Here is a 17,408-nt window from a genome sequence, read left to right on the forward strand (position 1 = left end):
AACGATATAAAAAAAAAATTTATTTACATTGCCTTATGTAGTGGACGATTTCAAGCAGCTTGATAACGATAAATACGTGAAATATGTCTAATTTTAGTGAAATTGCTGTGCGAATTAAATTAAATTCCATTAACAGCAGCAGTTTTAGCACTTATATCAGCTTGTTCGTTGCCCCTTGTTTCTACATGCAAAGGAATCCATACAAAGCGAATGAAATTGTCTAGCTCAATAGCAACTTCCTGGCAACTTTGATAATTAAAATGATAAATAAAATAACACAAGCGCCAATCCCCACACAACCCGGGCCGCTTAGTGGCCACTCTGTTTATTAATTAAAAAAATAATTAACGCAAGTGCCAATCACCACACATTCCGGGCCGCTTACTGGCCACTCTGTTTATTAATTTAAAAAATAATTAACGCAAGTGCCAATCACCACACATTCCGGAGAGCTAGATGATGATTTTGAAAATTAATAAAATTTATAAAGTAATAACTCGAATGCCTATTACCAAACTATAAAGAGCACTTTCTAGTTGCGCTTGACTTTATTTATCATTTGATGCTTTCTCCAAACAAATAATGCAACCAGTAAGCGCCCCGGGTTGCGTAGGGATTGGCGCTTGTGTTATTTTATTTAGTCAATTAATAAACAAAGCGGCCAGTAAGCACCCCGGATTGTTTGGTGATTGGCACTTGCGTTCATTATTTTTTCAATTAATAAACAAAGCAACTAAAAAGCGCCCCGGGTTGTGTGGGGATTGGCGCTTCTGTTATTTTATTTATTGTATTAATTAACAAAGCAACCAAAAAGTGCCCCGGGTTGTGTGGTGATAGGCGCTTGTGTTATTTTATTTAGTCAATTAATAAACAAAGCGGCCAGTAAGCGCCCTGGGTTGTGTGGTGATAGGCGCTAGTGTTATTTTGTTTTTTCAATTAATAAACAAAGCAACCAAAAAGTGCCCCGGGTTGTGTGGTGATAGGCGCTTGTGTTATTTTATTTATTTTATTAATAAACAAAGCGGCCAGTAAGCACCCCGGGTTGTGTGGTGATAGGCGCTAGTGTTATTTTATTTTTTTTAATTTATAAACAAAGCGGCCAGTAAGCGCCCCGGGTTATTAGGTGATAGGCGCTTGTGTTGTTTTATTTAGTCAATTAATAAACAAAGCGGCCAGTAAGCGCCCCGGGTTGTGTGGGGATTGGCGCTAGTGTTATTTTATTCATTTGATTAATAAACAAAGTGGCCAGTAAGCGCCCCGGGTTGTGTGGGGATTGGCACTTCTGTTATTTTATTTATTATATTAAAAAATAAAGTGGCCAGTAAGCGCTCCGGGTTGTGTGGGGATAGGCGCTTGCGTTATTGTTTAATGTATTTTATTAATTAGTAAAGCTTGTGATACTGCTTTAAGGTGCGTTGAGTTATTGGGTTAAATAGCTTAGGATTAATTTATCAAGTTATGGTGTATGAAATGTTGTCGAGTTATCTGGGGTTTTGCGTCTTGCTCCATATAGCCAATTTGAATTTCCCGCAAGTTTGCCAGTCACATTTGAGAGTATATAGCCTTAAGGGGGCTCCAGCGAGCACTGGTACCAACCCGAAAACTATTCGGTTAGTTGGTATCACTTCTGTGAGTATATATCTATATATACGTGTATATATAAGCGAGCACCATCATCTATATATATGATGTGTCCGTACCTATGGTAAACAAACAGCAGCTTCTGTCACGTACAGAGCGTTTTATTTAGAATTAGTTTTTTTATGTTATAAAAAATGAAAGAAATCACACATCACTGTAAGAGTCATCAAGACTTGCAGGATGCTGAAATGATTTTGCAACAGCAAAAAAGAAATAAAAAAGTAATTGATGATAACAAACAAAAATTAATTGTATTAAAATATATTATTAATGATAAGATAATTTATAAAATGGCCAAAGAATCGATATCAATAGAAGTATTAGTAGATGCATATAAAAAAGATCCTACAAATGGCATCACCTCATTATTATCTATGAGTGTAAATAATAAAGTAAGAGTTATTTCAAATAAAAAAATTATTGACGCAATTTTTGATAAAATAAAAAATAATTGCAGTTAAAATTTTTCAATGTTCTATTTTATTTAAAAAAAAAAATATGTGTAAGTAATCCATAGGAGAACACGATTAAAAAAGAGTTACAAATGACATGAAACTTATGTAAGTACTTGCAGTGTAATTCTGAAATATTCAAAAGCGCGCGCCTTACAAACAACAAGATGGCATCCCGTCTTGACCCTGCTAATTCAATGACTTGATCAATACTTTACAAAATATCTCAAATATTTCCAGGGTTACCTATATTTTTGAAGGTACCATCTGAAAGCTGAGATGTTTTTCTATAAAACAGTTACAGTCCTGACATGTAACTCCTCAATTATTGTTAGAAAATACCGATGTTTTCACGTTGCTCTATGAGAGGCTATGTATAATGTACGAACTTTGAGAGCAAATATCTCAAAATTTTCCAGGGTTAGAGGGGTAAATCAGGACACCGTTGGAATCAGCGTGTTTTTACCTATCAATTAAGCTACCTGTGAACTCCTAACTCCTCCCGCTGGAGCCCCCTTAAAAGCGTCGTGTGATTGGTAAAAAATTCTTAATTAGCTCTTCCTCTAATTTGCACTCACGCGCACTCACCGGCTTGAATAAGTTGTTCCGCATCGGCCTTTTTTGACCACTAGGGTGAACTTTGGCCGAGCAGGATGACAAGATTCAATAGTGTGATTAATGCTTGCATATAGTTTTTTCATGTTTTCGAGCAGATGTAGGCTATAAGCAGTACAAAAGATATATTTCAAGGAATTATGTAGTCAACAGGTTATCTTTAAGTAGCATAAAATTACAATAAATGCACCTGCGATACTGAAATATAAATATGAAAAAAAAAAAACCAATCGAAAACAACTTGGTAACAGATGAAAATATACATTTAGACAAATCATGATACTAAAAAACAGAATCTGAATCAATTATTATTTCTTCACTCATTGCGTCATTGCATTATATTAATTTTCATGCAATAGTTCAAATTGGCCCTTTTTGTTTCGCAGCTTCAAGTATAGGTACTTACGCGTTACCTGAATTAAAGTACTCATTCCTGGTGTGACACATATTAGTGATATACCATGAGAGTAGATATAGAAGTTACTCGGTTACCCGGTTATATTAGTTGTGTGTGACTATGGCCTTTTTTTATGCCTGCAAATTGTAACAATTTTACATTTTGCAGTTGAGTACCTACTCGTCCTCTCGTGTGTCGGAAGTTCTTTCTACAATTATTTTGCAAACACGTGTTTGTTTGGCGCGAAGTATTTGAAATTTAAATTACAACAATCTTCAATTATTTTCTTTTTTTAATAAAGAAAAATGATTCATAATTACTTAATATTTATACAAAAGAAACTTATTTATCAAAACTTTTTAATGAAAAATATAAAATTACTTAATTACTAATCAAAAAACAAAATGTACAGAAATTTATAAAATTTTAAATTTCAAAATCGTCCCTCTGAAACAAAATTTTAAATTATTAATCACTTTGTGTTCAGTTATAACAATATAATGAAAAATCATACTTACAGTACTGTTGTAATTCATAATGTGTTTTTTAATAGCTGAGGTATCAGTCCAAGTAACAAAATCTTCCAAGTTCCTGCAAAAATAAACATCATAAACTTCATGCTAAGCGTATTGCAATTACATTTTTTTCTCAGGTTATTTAACAAAATGAACGTATTACCTTGTCACTAGAAATGCTGGATCTTTGATTACTTCAGGTCCTACTCGAACATGACCCTGCTCTATTAACTGTGTTGCCATTTTAATGTTTTCACTCATTTTGCATCGTACCATGATAACAGGCAACCTTCTTCTGCAGAATGAACTGGCTGTTACTTTTTGACATAGTGACAAATCCCACTTTGTCGGAATCAACCCCAACATGTATAATTTTTCCAATAATGCAGCACTTTGTTCAACCCTAAATGGACTGTCATTGTCTAATTCTTTTATTTTAATTGCGAGCTCTCGAATTTCCCTTGATAGTTTATTGTACCTGAATATAAATGTACAATTATTGTAACGTCTGCTTTAAATTTTCATCAATACTTACTTCGGTATTTAATAATAAAAAATGCTACTTTTCACTTACGTAGTGTAATCTTCTCTCTTCTGAACATGATATCGTTTTAAAACTTTGACCTCGTGTAAATTATTATCCGCTGACCAGGAAATGAAATCAACTTTCTTTAACAATTTTTGTTCATGATATTTTAACTTTCGAACCATTTTAAAAAATTTTGCAAAATATTTAAAAAAAATAAAATCACTTGCGGTACATTCGTCGCATGTGTCAAAACTTGAAGGTTATAATATACAACACGTGTATCGGACCAATTAGACATCGCATCGTAAGAGCATTTCCACCGCAATAGTAGAGCCCTTTTGTTGTAAATGCAACCTTAAAGTTTACATACGGTCCGAACAATTAACCTAAAATACAACGTAAACTTGACTGTCTTTATTTTGCTAAAGTCTTTTGAACGTAAAAACCTGAAGTCATGTGTTTATAAGTACATAAAAATATAACATCAATACGCTTTTTTAAAACCAAGTAAGTAGGAGTTTTTGTTATTAAAGTAAAATACATGTTGAATAAACACAGTGACACGTAAGCATCTTTTTAAAAATATTATTTCAGAAATGACAAAGTTTATGGAATGGCTGACAGTTGCGATTGCAATGTTTGTTGCATGGATATCTTTACTTTTAAACAGATCGAACTTTTCTCCCAAGGTCGAATGGTATATTAATTACTTCCCAATTATCTTCATATTTTTTTTTGGTCTCTATGCATTTACAGTTGTTACGTACCGAGTGTTAACATTCAATAATTGCGAAGAAGCTGCTATTGAACTTCAAAACGTAAGTACTTACACGTTGGCATTGTTTATGCATGATTCGTACATGCATTAGCATCAAAATTTTATTTAAAATTATTTTTTTAGGAAATTAAAGAAGCCAGAGCTGACTTAGAGTCCAAAGGTATTATTTTTCCAAAGAGTAGCAAAAAAACTTGTTGAGATTTAAGATACTTTGTACAGTTTTATATTTTTATTAAAAGAAAAAGCAAACTTTAATAATAAAGTCTTAATTACTTTGTATTTGATACATTGACATTATGCAAATTTTTTTCTCGTCGAAAAATTGCTGTCCATCGGTTTAAATCGATATCAAAGACAAAATAGCGATTTCCTCCTGATCTGAAGAGAACATTATTGGTTCACTTTTTTGATCTTAGTCACTGCAAAGTATATGAGTATTCCTTAACATGGAAGATTTGTTGTAACGACATCAAAGTATTCTTATCAAGCCATGGACCCACCAAAGTGCTGTTGGAAAATCGGCAAATGTTAAGAAGGATGTATATGTAAAAGACGTTCAGAGATGTAAAAAAAGCAAAGAGGTAGATGAAAAAAAGAATCAACAGTAACCTTGAACCGGAAGAGTACACAAATTTAAAATACACGAGACTTGTTAGAGTTAACCCAGGACTCGTTTCTTCAGCCATCTGTGTCGTTGATATTTTTCGAGAAGGATGCAGCAAATCAGTTGGAAACCAGCGTCAATTCACAGGGTACTGACAAGTTTGAAATAATCTCATGCCATAGGTTTAGTGCCCCTTGGTCTTGTCTCACTAAACATGAGCGCCCTTCCTGTTGATATTAAAAGTAAAAAATATTAAGTTTATTAACCATCTATACGTTTATAATCACTTGTAAACAGAATTCATTGAATTTCTTGGCCAATTAATTGTCAATACATTTCTATCCAGTAAAATATTTTATTGTATGTGCATATGTATATTGTATATTTTATTAAATCAAGAAAATAATTTTGTCGTGCATAACAAAGAAGACGATTGAAGTATCATTGAAAACTATTATTACCTTGTAATAGTTGTCTTTTAATTACTTAGTCTGCAATAGTAATATACAGAAATAAGTAGATTTTTCAAAGATAATTAATTCAAATTTTGTAAATAATTTTGTCAAAGAACATTAATTCAAACGAAAATTCTTTTTCAAAGATGTAATGTAATAATTTAAAAAAAAGTTCCTCATTCAAAACGTACCTTCAATATTATTTATAAATTTGCTGGCACCCCCTTAGTGGGCTATTCAAATTAAAAATCCCATCACACGTAAGGTGACATAAAGAGATGCTGATTAATTCTTGGTATCGTGGAACTAAAGCTTCGATCGCAGGTCCAAGAACTTGGCATCTAGAATTATTTTTTTGCAAGCCATCTATTATTTCTTAGGCTCAATCGATTTTGCGTCAAAGAAACAAATTAATTAAATGAAATGCCACTTTTTTGTACATGGTCTCCTTTTGAATCAATAATCACGAATTGAATTTTAAATAATATAAATCGGCATCTATACCAATTTTTGGCAGTTAAAGCCTTATTATGATTGATTAAATCAATTTTCCGTGGTCGTAATCAGTTGTGCGTTTAAACGTATGAGAGTAAGAGAGTTTAAAAGTGTGCCACGCACTCATCGCGCCGCCCCACGTTATAAGCGGTTTCGGATACCGATTTTTACAGTACAAGATTAAAAAGCATGCAATAGTAATTTCTTATGATTTTTATAATACATAAGCTTTCATGTAGCTTACGCACCTCCATTGCGGTACTAGTACAATACAAAATATTTTTAAATATGGAATACCACTAAACACTAATCTAATTATTTTATATGAGATAGGATTGTATGTCATTACCCAAAAACCCAAATTATTACTCCTGAAAATATTTGTATACAGACATTTTATCCAAATGAAATAAACAATGTTTTTTTTTTTTTTCTTTTTTTTTCTTTTTTTTCCATTGTACATTAGTTGAAATCCTTATTTTTGTAAATACATGTAAACTGGTTAATGTTTAAAAGTATTTTAATATAACTTAGTGCATTATAAAAAAACGGCTTCTATAAAATACAGTCGATCCATGTATTGTGTTAATTTTTTTACATGCTTGGCAATTGTTTTCTTATAAATTCACTCGACTAATTTTTATCTTATTTGAAAAAAAATACGAAATTCTAAAGCGCAATTAAAAAAAGCAAGACAATTATCAAATATTTGGAAAATCAGTACAAGAATTGTATCATTGTATAAGTTTAAATTTTAATTAGAACAAACTCGTCATACAAATATATAGTGAAAACAATCTTAACCTTTTTTTGAAAAATTTATTTAAAAAAAAGTAAAATTAGCCATCAGTTACATTTTTTAATAATTTATTCAAAAACAAGTAGCAAACGCATACCTTCCGATTTTTGAAAAAGTAAAAAAGTGAACAGACTTACTTATACTAACAAATAAATATACCTACTATAAATTAAATGCACTTGTTGACTGCATAAGGGTATATATTCGGCGTTTTTCAAACTTATTTTTTTTATTAATGCAAATATTTTCGCAGTTAAGATAAGATGTCTGTACATTGAATGATGAAAATAGTGAAGAACATAATAGGTTAGAAAAAAATTTAATACATTTGAACTACAATGTCCCACTGGCGGTGGATTTAAGTTTTCTTTTCATTTTTTTTTCTTTTCTTTTCTTTTTTTTTTTTTTTTCTTTTCTTTCTTTTTTTCTGCACTGCTTGTGGTTCTTTTTTTTTCTTTCAAAAATCATCAATTATTGAAAATTTGTGCCCATCATAGTCCAATCATTTTTTTTCTTTTCACATGAAGTTTTTTTTTCTTTCTCTTTTTTTCCATCGTCTTTTTTTTTCTGTGGACATATCATAAGAAGCAAAATAAATTTGTAATTCAACACTAATAAATTTTATGAAAATTATTAACTGTCATTGCAAACAACCTATTTATATTTGGAAGCATAGTACAACATTGTATCATTTATGTAGAAAAATTAGGTTCCTTTATTAAAAACTTATTTACACACACACACACACACATACATACGTATGTACATATACATGAAAAGATTTAATATAAAGTTTTATGTTAGTGATCAACGAAGAAAATATTAATGAACAATCAATGGTGAAATAGTAGTCATCTTAATATAGAGTTAGTAGATAATATTACAAAGAATGATAAAAAAATTATGAGAAACTTACCTCAGAATTATAAAAATCGAAGAATGCCTAACAAGTCAATATGGCATGTAGTATCCGCGCCTGTAACTCCTAATTAGAAAATAATTGTTCACAAAACATTGTCGAATGTTTTATAAAAAATTTTCAATGAGTTACGACGAGCATCATTGAAAAACGGTTTATTACCTTGGACGCCTGGTTGGTCTATAACCAAAGTAAGCGCTTCCCCTACTAATTCCACGAGTCGTTCCTCTGTACCCTCTAACTCCTCTTGGTCCTCTATAAACATATTAAAATAATTTTTATGGTAATATACCTGAGCACAATAAATTATGTTCAAAAAAGTATTGTGATGCTAACCTGTTCGTCATAGACATTCCCGGTCTATTTGTTCTTTTTGGCATAACTTTTATTTGACGTCCTCTGAACATAGAATCATCCATAGCCATAGCTGTTTGAACAGAATCTCGGTCTGCAAATTCAATGTATGCAAACCCTTTGGGATGTCCGTCAAATTTGTTACATAAAATGGTTACTCGATTAATACTGCCACAACCATGAAAATGTTGTTCTAATTCTTCTGCAGTAGCACCATAGTCAACCTGTATACAAATTTTCATAATTTACAGCAATAGTTATCATTGAAGTATAAATTACAGATCCAAAGATATAAGTTACTAACATTGCCAACGTAAATAGATCTATTATCTACTTCCATTTTATCTTCAATTGACATATTTAATGGGCTAGCTGCAAAAAAATGAATTTGTTAAAAGAAATAACCTTAATAAATTAATTATCGTTGCAACTTACTGATTCCAGGAGGACTACCCATGTTCATTTGCTTGTCAACTTCGGACTGAAGCTGTTTGAGTTTTTCAGCCTCCTCTTCCATTTCTCTGACTCGAGCTTTAATAGCTTCAAGTTCCTGTGAAAATTAAATTTTATTAATACAGGCAATCCAATTATTTATTCAAGTGGTAAATATGAAGAATTTCTTACAGGGTCATCAATGTTGGCTTCATTAAAATCACGTTTTACACTGTCACACTGCATGATTGTGTCAACCTCTTGACCATTCTCTAAAACATCCAAACCGTCGATTTGTTCGCTGCTCAGCAGGTCTGGTTCAGACATTTCTAAAATGAAAATAATATGTACTTAAGTATTTTGTTTACAACATGGAAAAATGTAATAAGCTTGCAGGTACTTTGATATTGTGTGTAGTTAATAAAACAATGCTCGCGGTCATATCGATAGTAAAAATAAAATAACGTCTCTCTAGTTAGGCTAACTTTCGGGCAGGCTTTAAGAAAATGATTGTACCTGCACATGAATAATCAGATAAGCACGTGTATGGCATATATGGTAAATTGTAGATGATACTGGTAGGTAGGCATAGTAGTTTAGTCGTTCTTTAATACAGGTCTACACCACACATTGGAGGGATGGTAACAGCATTCCTCGGCGGCTTTGGCGGAAGTTAATACCATCACGTGTAAAAAAAAAAAAAAAAAAAAAAAAAAAAAAAAAAAAAAAAAAAGAAAAGAAGACGGCGGATAAAATAAAAGAAACGGTAGAAGCTAACAGTTATGGGCATAGTTCAAGATAAATGGAAAAATGAAAGAAACTAATGTTATGTATATGTACGATTTCGACTCCGAAAACTCCAAAATACAGAGGCGCCTCGTGTGTGTAGGAGCCGGCGTCTTTTCTGCATGGTGCCCTTTTCTTACGTTATACCGTGCAACCATGAGAAATGAGTTAATAAAGTAAAGACTTTTTAAATACTTATACGTAAGAAATACTAACACTAAATTTCCTCGGCTGCTGCTACAATGCTCCCCATCAGAGTTTATCGTTCCTGTTGAGAAAGCTATAAGTAATCCCTTGTGGAAGGTACACTGATGATTTCGCTCCGTTTCTTTTGCCCGTTGCCCTAAACTAACTAAGGAAGCACACGCAAGCGTCTGAATATATACTACAGCGCTGCTGCAGAACACGGCAGCAGACACAGAACTCTGCGCGGAAGAGAAAAAAGAAAGCAGAAATTCGACTCTAGCTGATGCATCATATAGGTATATATATCGGAGCCATCAAGCCATGGGTCCATCAGATCACAGAGATATGTATGTAATACACTTGAGGAGAAAGAGAAATGAAAGATATCGAGTCGAGATGTGTGAAATGTGAATAAAGCAAAATCATGTTTAATTTATCAAGTATTACTTACTGTTATGATAATGAGAAATAAGAATTAAACTGCGGGAAGCAAAGAATGTTTAATACGAGTCGAGGAAACTTAACTACCATAAAATTCAAAGCTCAAAAATATCACGTTTTATTTTTTTTACCGATACTTACAATATACTTATGATTATTATTATTACCTACAATTATAAGTAGATGGTAGAGTTGAGTTGATATTTTCACTACACAAGCAAGCACTCTAATAAGTCTCAAGTACAACTGTCCCGGTATTCGGACTTATTATACATAAGCTCAAAATTTTTGAATCTCATCTTTGTATTAATTGTTTAAAATACTTAACAGTTGAAGGACAGTCAAGGAGGGGGTGATGAATATGATTTACAAATCCGATAACATATTGAAACGTACGTGAGTTGATGTTTACAATGAATTATATCTAAAAAACTGATGGTTATGTTATACATGCACACACTACTATATAGCGACAGTACGGCAAATGGCATATCACGATTGTATATAAAATAATACATTTTGTGTACTTACGCAGAACAGTCGGTGCGTGGGGACGCTACGATCCGCCCCAGATTTCGGAAAATTGTCCCCCTTACTTTTTGACGGATAATAATTCTTATTTGATACGTTCTTCGTTTAGTATTTTTAATAAGGTGCTCTCTGCTATACTGACGCGTGTCGTGTCGTCGTCGGTCGTTGCCGACAATGCCGACACACACCGACACACACCAGAAACGCAGAAACCCACTCTTTTTCTTTTCTTTTTTGTCATCCACATTTCCACATTCGCAATTGTTTCAGTTGCGATATATCTCGATTTTGTGTTACCCTATCTTATCGATACTTTTTAAAGATCGGGGCATTCGATATCTCGCTTAAGTAAGCAGTTTTTTTCGATAATCCCTAAACTACGCGTGCGCATTGTCGTTCTTTTAATATTTTTGGTTATTTTATAGGGATTACGGTAATTAAATAATCCGATTACCGAAAGAAATACTTACTTAAGCGAGTGGAGGCCGTTTAATTCGTTGAGCGGGAAATTCAAACATTTAATTTCCATTGGCTGATTCGGTCACATAACTTAATTCTTTCATTAGTCAATTTTATACTTCCCGCTCAAAGAATTAAACGGCCTCCACTGTACTACCGAAAGGACCGTGACGGTGATCGACCTTTTGAATCTTTTGATTTTCAACACGTACCCTGCAAAATGTAAAATGTTTTTTAAAAAAGTACTAATAAAGTACCAACAGTTTATATTTAACCGAGATTTTAAATTTAAAAAATTTATTTCAACTAAAGTAAGTTTTCATTATATCCTGAAGTGAAAATGCGTGCCAAAGTGAAAATTCTAAATTTATTTATAACCATGTCATAAAACAAAATTATTTTATTCTATAATGCGATTTGTCAGGTATTCTATGAAATGACCAACTTACGAAAATCTAAAATATTTTGAAATTACATATTATGCCGATAATAAGTTAGATAAGTATTTTCGAATGTGCATATGTGACTTCAAAATTTTCACTTTTTTCGTAAGTTAGTCATTTCTGACAAAATGTCCAAAATATTCAAGAAAAACGCCAAAAGTAGGAATTTTTTTTTTTTTTTTTTTTTAATTAAAAGAGCACAGTCATTGTATAAAGCCATGAAACTTTGAGAGGATCTAATTATATTTTCTTACTTTGTAGTGGTTAAAATATTAATAAGTTTATAAGTATATATAATTGCAAAAGTACTACAAGGCGCTGAGCTGTGTATATGCTTACAATTGCAGAACTTGTGAACATTGTGACACCAAGTTTTATGTGTGTACTGTAGATTCGTTCACCTTACAATCCAGGGACGGTCAGGGACAGTGTGGGCGAGTCGGAGGTCGGAGACGAAAGTGAACAAGTGCTCTTCTCCGATCGTCCGCGATCGTCCCTGAGTCCCTGACCGTACGCGATGCGCATTGCGCAGTTGTACACGTTAGGTTAGGTTAATACTGTATGTAAACAATAGTTTGTAAATAAAGAAGTGCAAATACAAACAAGTTTGTTTACTTTTTGCATTAATCTAACCTAACGTGTACAACTGCGCATCGCGTACGGTCAGGGACGATCGCGGACGATCGGAGAAGAGCAAGAGCACTTGTTCACTTTCGTCTCCGACCGTCCCTGGATTGTAAGGTGAACGAATCTTTGTGTATAAGGTATACGCCACGCGCAGCGCACGCAACTCTCTCTCCCAAACTCAAACCCCCGCCGAACGGAGCAGCCAAGATCATCGCACATTCACGGCAGCTGCAAAGAGGAGTCTACCACTTTCCTTCTATCCGTCACGGTAAGCAGAGGTTAGCACTTTTTAACGGCTGCTAACGATTTAAATACTTGCTATACAAGTGTATAAAAAATTTTTTAACTTGATCAAGTGTGCGTCAAGTGTCAAAGTTTAAGTAGATAACTTGAAATTGTAAATAAAAGCTCCGTGTTTTTTCTGTTTTCCTGTACACAGATACTTAAATACCCGTAACATCCCCTCCGACCCCTTTTCGGCGGTGGTGCAAGCACAGACAAGTGGTTATCATCTAAGAGAGCGAGACAAGTTAGCAAGCAGGATGTTTTCGGCGCTGAAGGAGGCGTCCAAGTCGACCCCGTTTTCGGGACCCCATCAACAACTAAGCCAGCAGGAGAAGCCCCAAGGTCTCGTCCAGGGCAGGACCATAGCTGCAGCCGACGCCCTACCAGGCGGTGAGTTTATTACCTCCGTGCTCCTAATGTATACATCCCTCTCTTTCTCTCAATACTCCAGCACTCATAATATTCCCGGTCGGAGCATCTTTTACAGCGTTTTGACTTGTCTCTGTTTCTGCTATACTTACTATGTTTCCTCGCATGTTAATCAACGGCTCTTATTTTATCCTTACCTCGACCTTTTGCCCCCATTATGTAACGAATACGTAAAACGGATAATGTCAATGCAAACCGACCAACAGAGGCCTTTTCTTTCATTTACGAAAAAAAGTCTCATTGCTCATCTTCTTGGCTGGCTCTCATCATGCCGCGCGCCAATGCAAGGACGTGTCAAATACGTGCTTACGTAAGTGTGCGGTGGCGCACGCGGTAACGATGTATTTGCGCGTCGTCTGCCCCGTTTAGGCTTACAAGCTATACTTGACAATCCAATTATTATTCTCGATAATCCTCCACACGCTGGACATTCGTCCAGAAGACTTCGTCGATGGTACGTCAAGTTGCATAATAGCGGCCATTTTGCAAGCAGAATCGTGACGATTACTGCCTGATGCTCCTGTTTATCCTCCACCTCCTCAATGATATTCCTGAATCCGTTATTAGGCATGTGTCCCTCAATTGCAGGTTGATGATAATAGGTAACCTTGCGCGTTGAAGCTAAGTGTCGTGTGGGTAAAAATAAAACAGATACCGATTGGTCGGTACCGATCTGTGAGAGGTCATTTGACGTCGAGGCGATCTTGAACTTGAGCCAGATGTCCGAGGACGAGCCATGACGTTCTGCAAATTTCTTACTGCAGCTGATTCTGATGTCCGCATTTCAATTGCATGCCGATAGTTTCATTCTTTTTTTTTTCTTTTCTCTACAGGTACTCTTTGCTTGGTTTTAGTTTGCTCCCCTTGTCTTTTTGCGCTCTTGACAATGACGTTGAGTCTTCCCCAAGTTACAACTTTATTGACACTTGATTTTTCTCTTGTTAATGTAACTGTAATGTAATTTTTTTTTTTATTTTCATTATTTCACTTGATTCTCATTGACTTTTAATTTATCAATTTATCACCCGATTATACCATTGCTAACAAACAATCGACTCACTTTATAGACAGCTGTGAATTTGGTTCAAACCACTATTTCATGCTATGTGGTCTTGGTGGTATCTTGTCCTGTGGTCTCACCCACACAATGGTCACCCCCTTGGATTTGGTTAAATGCCGTATTCAGGTGAATCCAGAAAAGTACAAGTCTGTTGTAAACGGATTCAAGGTAAATAATTACAATTATTTTCAATTGTGGTAAAAAAAAAGTATTGACACTGAAAGTTATAATTTTTTTTATCACTCAGGTTACACATGCTGAAGATGGTACAAGAGGTTTGGTCAGGGGCTGGGCCCCTACATTTTTTGGATACTCAGTCCAAGGAATGTTCAAGTTTGGACTCTATGAAGTCTTTAAGGTACAATACTCAAACCTGGTCGGAGAAGAGGTTTCTTATGAGTACAGAACAAGTTTGTACTTGGTTTCTTCTGCATCTGCAGAATTCTTTGCTGATATTGGTTTGGCTCCGTTTGAAGCAGCTAAGGTACTTTTATCTTGCTAAAAAAAAATCTTACTCAAAGTTTTTAAACTTATTTGTAATAAATTTTTTTTTTAAGGTTAAAATCCAAACAACACCTGGTTTTGCCAACACTTTAAGAGAGGCTTTCCCTAAAATCGCAGCTGAAGAAGGTATGAGCGGATTTTATAAGGGACTGGTACCTTTATGGCTTCGCCAAATTCCATACACAATGATGAAATTCGCTTGCTTTGAGCGAACCGTCGAACTACTGTACAAATACGTTGTACCCAAGCCACGTGCTCAATGTACCAAAGGAGAGCAATTGCTTGTTACGTTTGCTGCTGGTTACATTGCTGGAGTTTTCTGCGCTATTGTATCACACCCTGCTGACTCGGTAAGATTTCTCACAGTCGACTACTTTGACAATGTCTTTACTGAAATACTCATTAAACATGTGTCTCACAAATTAAGGTGGTGTCCAAGCTAAATCAAGAAAAGGGAGCCAGCGCCGTGGATGTATTGAAAAAGTTAGGTTTTGGTGGAGTCTGGAAGGGTCTTGCACCTAGGATTGTCATGATTGGTACTCTCACTGCCGCTCAATGGTTCATTTACGATGCTGTTAAGGTATGGCTTCGCATGCCGCGTCCTCCTCCACCAGAGATGCCAGAAAGTCTCAAGAAAAAATACGGTTTAGCTTAAGTATCACGTTTTCAAAAAATAAAGATGATGGATCATCTGACTAAAGAATGCTAGAGTAATGATAATAATTAGACCAATTCAGTTGCCTTCCCAGTAACAAATTAAATTGTTAAAAAACTGCCCATTCTTAAATGTATTACAGTATTTATTTAATGTTTCGTACTCTCTTGTTGCTTAATTTATGCCAATTATGGGAAGGTAATTTTTAATTAATACTGCGATGCAAGTTCATTGCTGGTACATGATTATAAATCGTACTGTAAAAAATCAAGTACGCTTTCAACTCCGTTATTTCGACAATGTCAATTTATTGTCACGATGTAAATAGAACGATCACTATAAATAAACGATCTGGTTGCACCACCGTTCAAATATTTGTACTTTACTTATGACCCTTGAAAATTCATCACTCTCTACTTAAATAATTACTTATCCCCTTTTGTTTTTTTATTTAAAACAAGAACAAGTTGTCACATGGAAAGAAAAAAAATCCATCAATTTTTGTTTGAAAAGAATGTAACGTGAGTACGTTTCTTAGAGTCAACAATGGCATTAACAAACAAGCAAATACTGTACCTCCTCCATACAATTGGGATAGAAATTTCTTTAGACAATAAGTCAGCTCTCGTGATCAAGATAATCAGTCGTACGGTATGATATGTAGACTACTGAAAACGAAATATAATTACACACACGCTGATTGATGAGATGCATAGGTAAATTAAAAATACCATAAGAGAAAAAAGAGAAACATGAAACTAATCAATCGAAGAAAAAGAAACGTAACACGTGTAAAAAATTTATAAGAGAGAAGCAGGTGGTAGATGAGGCGCGAGTAGTCGTGAGACGTGAGAATTGTGAGAAATGAGAAAAAAAGATCGCAAGAAAAAGACAACGTTCCAAGGGAGAAAAGAGAGAACAGTAGTAAGGTCAAAAAAGCCTGTAGAAACTAGGTAAATGGCGAGATAAATATTATCACAAACAGTTTGATGCTAAAATCAAAATATTGAATAAACCGTTTCCCGGTATCGGCCTAAAAAAAATAATAAAAAGGAATGTATAACAACGGATCATTAAATTTTGTATTTTTTTAAATCATAATTTATGGGGGCCCCATATATAAAGTATTCATTGGAGAAAATTTTTGTGACCCGCTAAAAGTTCGATAGAAAAAAAAAAAATAAGAAACTGCACACTATATGACTATGTAGTAAGTAGTAGTCTAGTGGATCGTCTGATGGTATGAAACAAATTGCAAGGTAGATCTCTACCTTTCTCGAACTTAAAAGGACAGGGATTTAGGGATAAGTGGCCAAATAAGCGGAAAAATATGAGCGGCTACAGAATTCCTATGAACGTATAAATGTTAAACAGGTACATCATCGAAAGAGTATCTGTAAAAATTTTATAATGATGATAAATATTAATCATTTATTTTAATTTCGATTGCCATTTAAAAATTAGTTTATTTTTTTGCTCTACAAATTTTTCATAGCGATGAGTATCTTACTGCTCAGGATAATCGGAATAAAGTACAAACAATTAAGACACTCCAAGCGATCCCACAGTCATTAAGGTGTACAATATATGTATTAATTTATGGCCAGGACCGCAACCATAGATTTAAACCTCGATGATTCTGCGATCGATCCGAGTACTTTAATCGAACAAATTTAGTGTAGCAGCAAAGAACAGTTAAAAATTATGCTATCTGGTAATTTAGCAGTTTTTTCCAGGGACTGCGCAAATCTTGATACCGTAGAAATTTTAGCGCTTAAGATGATTGCCCAAATCATTACTGACATAGTTACAACGAAGGTAACTGAAAAAGTAAATTGTTGCAAAGACGAGATTTGTTTTATTATTGTTTGCTCAATGTTAAATATATGCGATTTTTTTTTCACAATTTCTGAGAGCTCGCAACAATGTTTGTATTTATAGGTTCACGAAAGGAAAAGGAAACAATATTATGCTTTCCTGGGCGAAACTTCGGCAAAAATGAAATTTCAATGCTACA

The 17,408-nt window shown here is 34.2% G+C and overlaps 4 protein-coding genes across 7 annotated transcripts; 2 read left to right on the top strand and 2 right to left on the bottom strand.

Annotated features, from left to right (window-relative positions):
- Positions 1 to 3,081: 3,081 nt before the first annotated feature.
- LOC111642738 (U3 small nucleolar ribonucleoprotein IMP3-like) lies at positions 3,082 to 4,387 on the bottom strand. The gene is made up of 4 exons (XM_089589634.1): positions 4,195 to 4,387; positions 3,784 to 4,098; positions 3,624 to 3,696; positions 3,082 to 3,552 (listed from the first exon to the last, which is right to left on the bottom strand). The coding sequence occupies exons 1-4, from the start codon at positions 4,329 to 4,331 to the stop codon at positions 3,532 to 3,534; spliced, it is 546 nt and encodes a 181-aa protein (XP_089445760.1). The 5' UTR covers positions 4,332 to 4,387; the 3' UTR covers positions 3,082 to 3,531.
- Positions 4,388 to 4,489: 102 nt separating this feature from the next.
- Positions 4,490 to 6,708, top strand: Dpm3 (Dolichyl-phosphate mannosyltransferase subunit 3). The gene is made up of 4 exons (XM_023389261.2): positions 4,490 to 4,656; positions 4,744 to 4,967; positions 5,051 to 5,092; positions 6,658 to 6,708. Exons 2-4 carry the CDS (start codon positions 4,746 to 4,748, stop codon positions 6,706 to 6,708), a joined length of 315 nt encoding a protein of 104 aa, XP_023245029.2. The 5' UTR covers positions 4,490 to 4,656; positions 4,744 to 4,745.
- Positions 6,709 to 8,196: 1,488 nt separating this feature from the next.
- Positions 8,197 to 11,124, bottom strand: Pabp2 (poly(A) binding protein nuclear 1). 3 transcript variants are annotated; one of them, XM_014351092.2, is made up of 7 exons: positions 10,930 to 11,124; positions 9,178 to 9,314; positions 8,989 to 9,103; positions 8,858 to 8,925; positions 8,536 to 8,777; positions 8,362 to 8,454; positions 8,197 to 8,256 (listed from the first exon to the last, which is right to left on the bottom strand). In XM_014351092.2, the coding sequence occupies exons 2-7, from the start codon at positions 9,310 to 9,312 to the stop codon at positions 8,232 to 8,234; spliced, it is 678 nt and encodes a 225-aa protein (XP_014206578.2). In that variant the 5' UTR covers positions 9,313 to 9,314; positions 10,930 to 11,124; the 3' UTR covers positions 8,197 to 8,231. The 3 variants fall into 3 exon arrangements, with proteins under 3 accessions (XP_014206578.2, XP_014206575.2, XP_014206577.2); XM_014351089.2 differs by having other exon boundaries at positions 8,197 to 8,265; XM_014351091.2 differs by lacking the exon at positions 10,930 to 11,124 and adding an exon at positions 9,988 to 10,174 and having other exon boundaries at positions 8,197 to 8,265.
- Positions 11,125 to 12,623: 1,499 nt separating this feature from the next.
- Mpcp1 (Mitochondrial phosphate carrier protein 1) lies at positions 12,624 to 15,763 on the top strand. Of its 2 annotated transcripts, none has more exons than XM_014351053.2 (6): positions 12,624 to 12,726; positions 12,898 to 13,133; positions 14,240 to 14,400; positions 14,480 to 14,716; positions 14,790 to 15,086; positions 15,164 to 15,763. In XM_014351053.2, exons 2-6 carry the CDS (start codon positions 13,001 to 13,003, stop codon positions 15,389 to 15,391), a joined length of 1,056 nt encoding a protein of 351 aa, XP_014206539.2. In that variant the 5' UTR covers positions 12,624 to 12,726; positions 12,898 to 13,000; the 3' UTR covers positions 15,392 to 15,763. The 2 variants fall into 2 exon arrangements, with proteins under 2 accessions (XP_014206539.2, XP_014206540.2); XM_014351054.2 differs by having other exon boundaries at positions 12,657 to 12,736.
- The last annotated feature ends 1,645 nt before the right edge of the window (positions 15,764 to 17,408 follow it).

This window comes from Copidosoma floridanum, unplaced genomic scaffold (genome assembly GCF_036245765.1).
Source record: "Copidosoma floridanum isolate Cflo_tuat_1 unplaced genomic scaffold, Cflo_Japanese_pri ptg000009l, whole genome shotgun sequence".
Lineage (NCBI taxonomy): Eukaryota > Metazoa > Arthropoda > Insecta > Hymenoptera > Encyrtidae > Copidosoma > Copidosoma floridanum.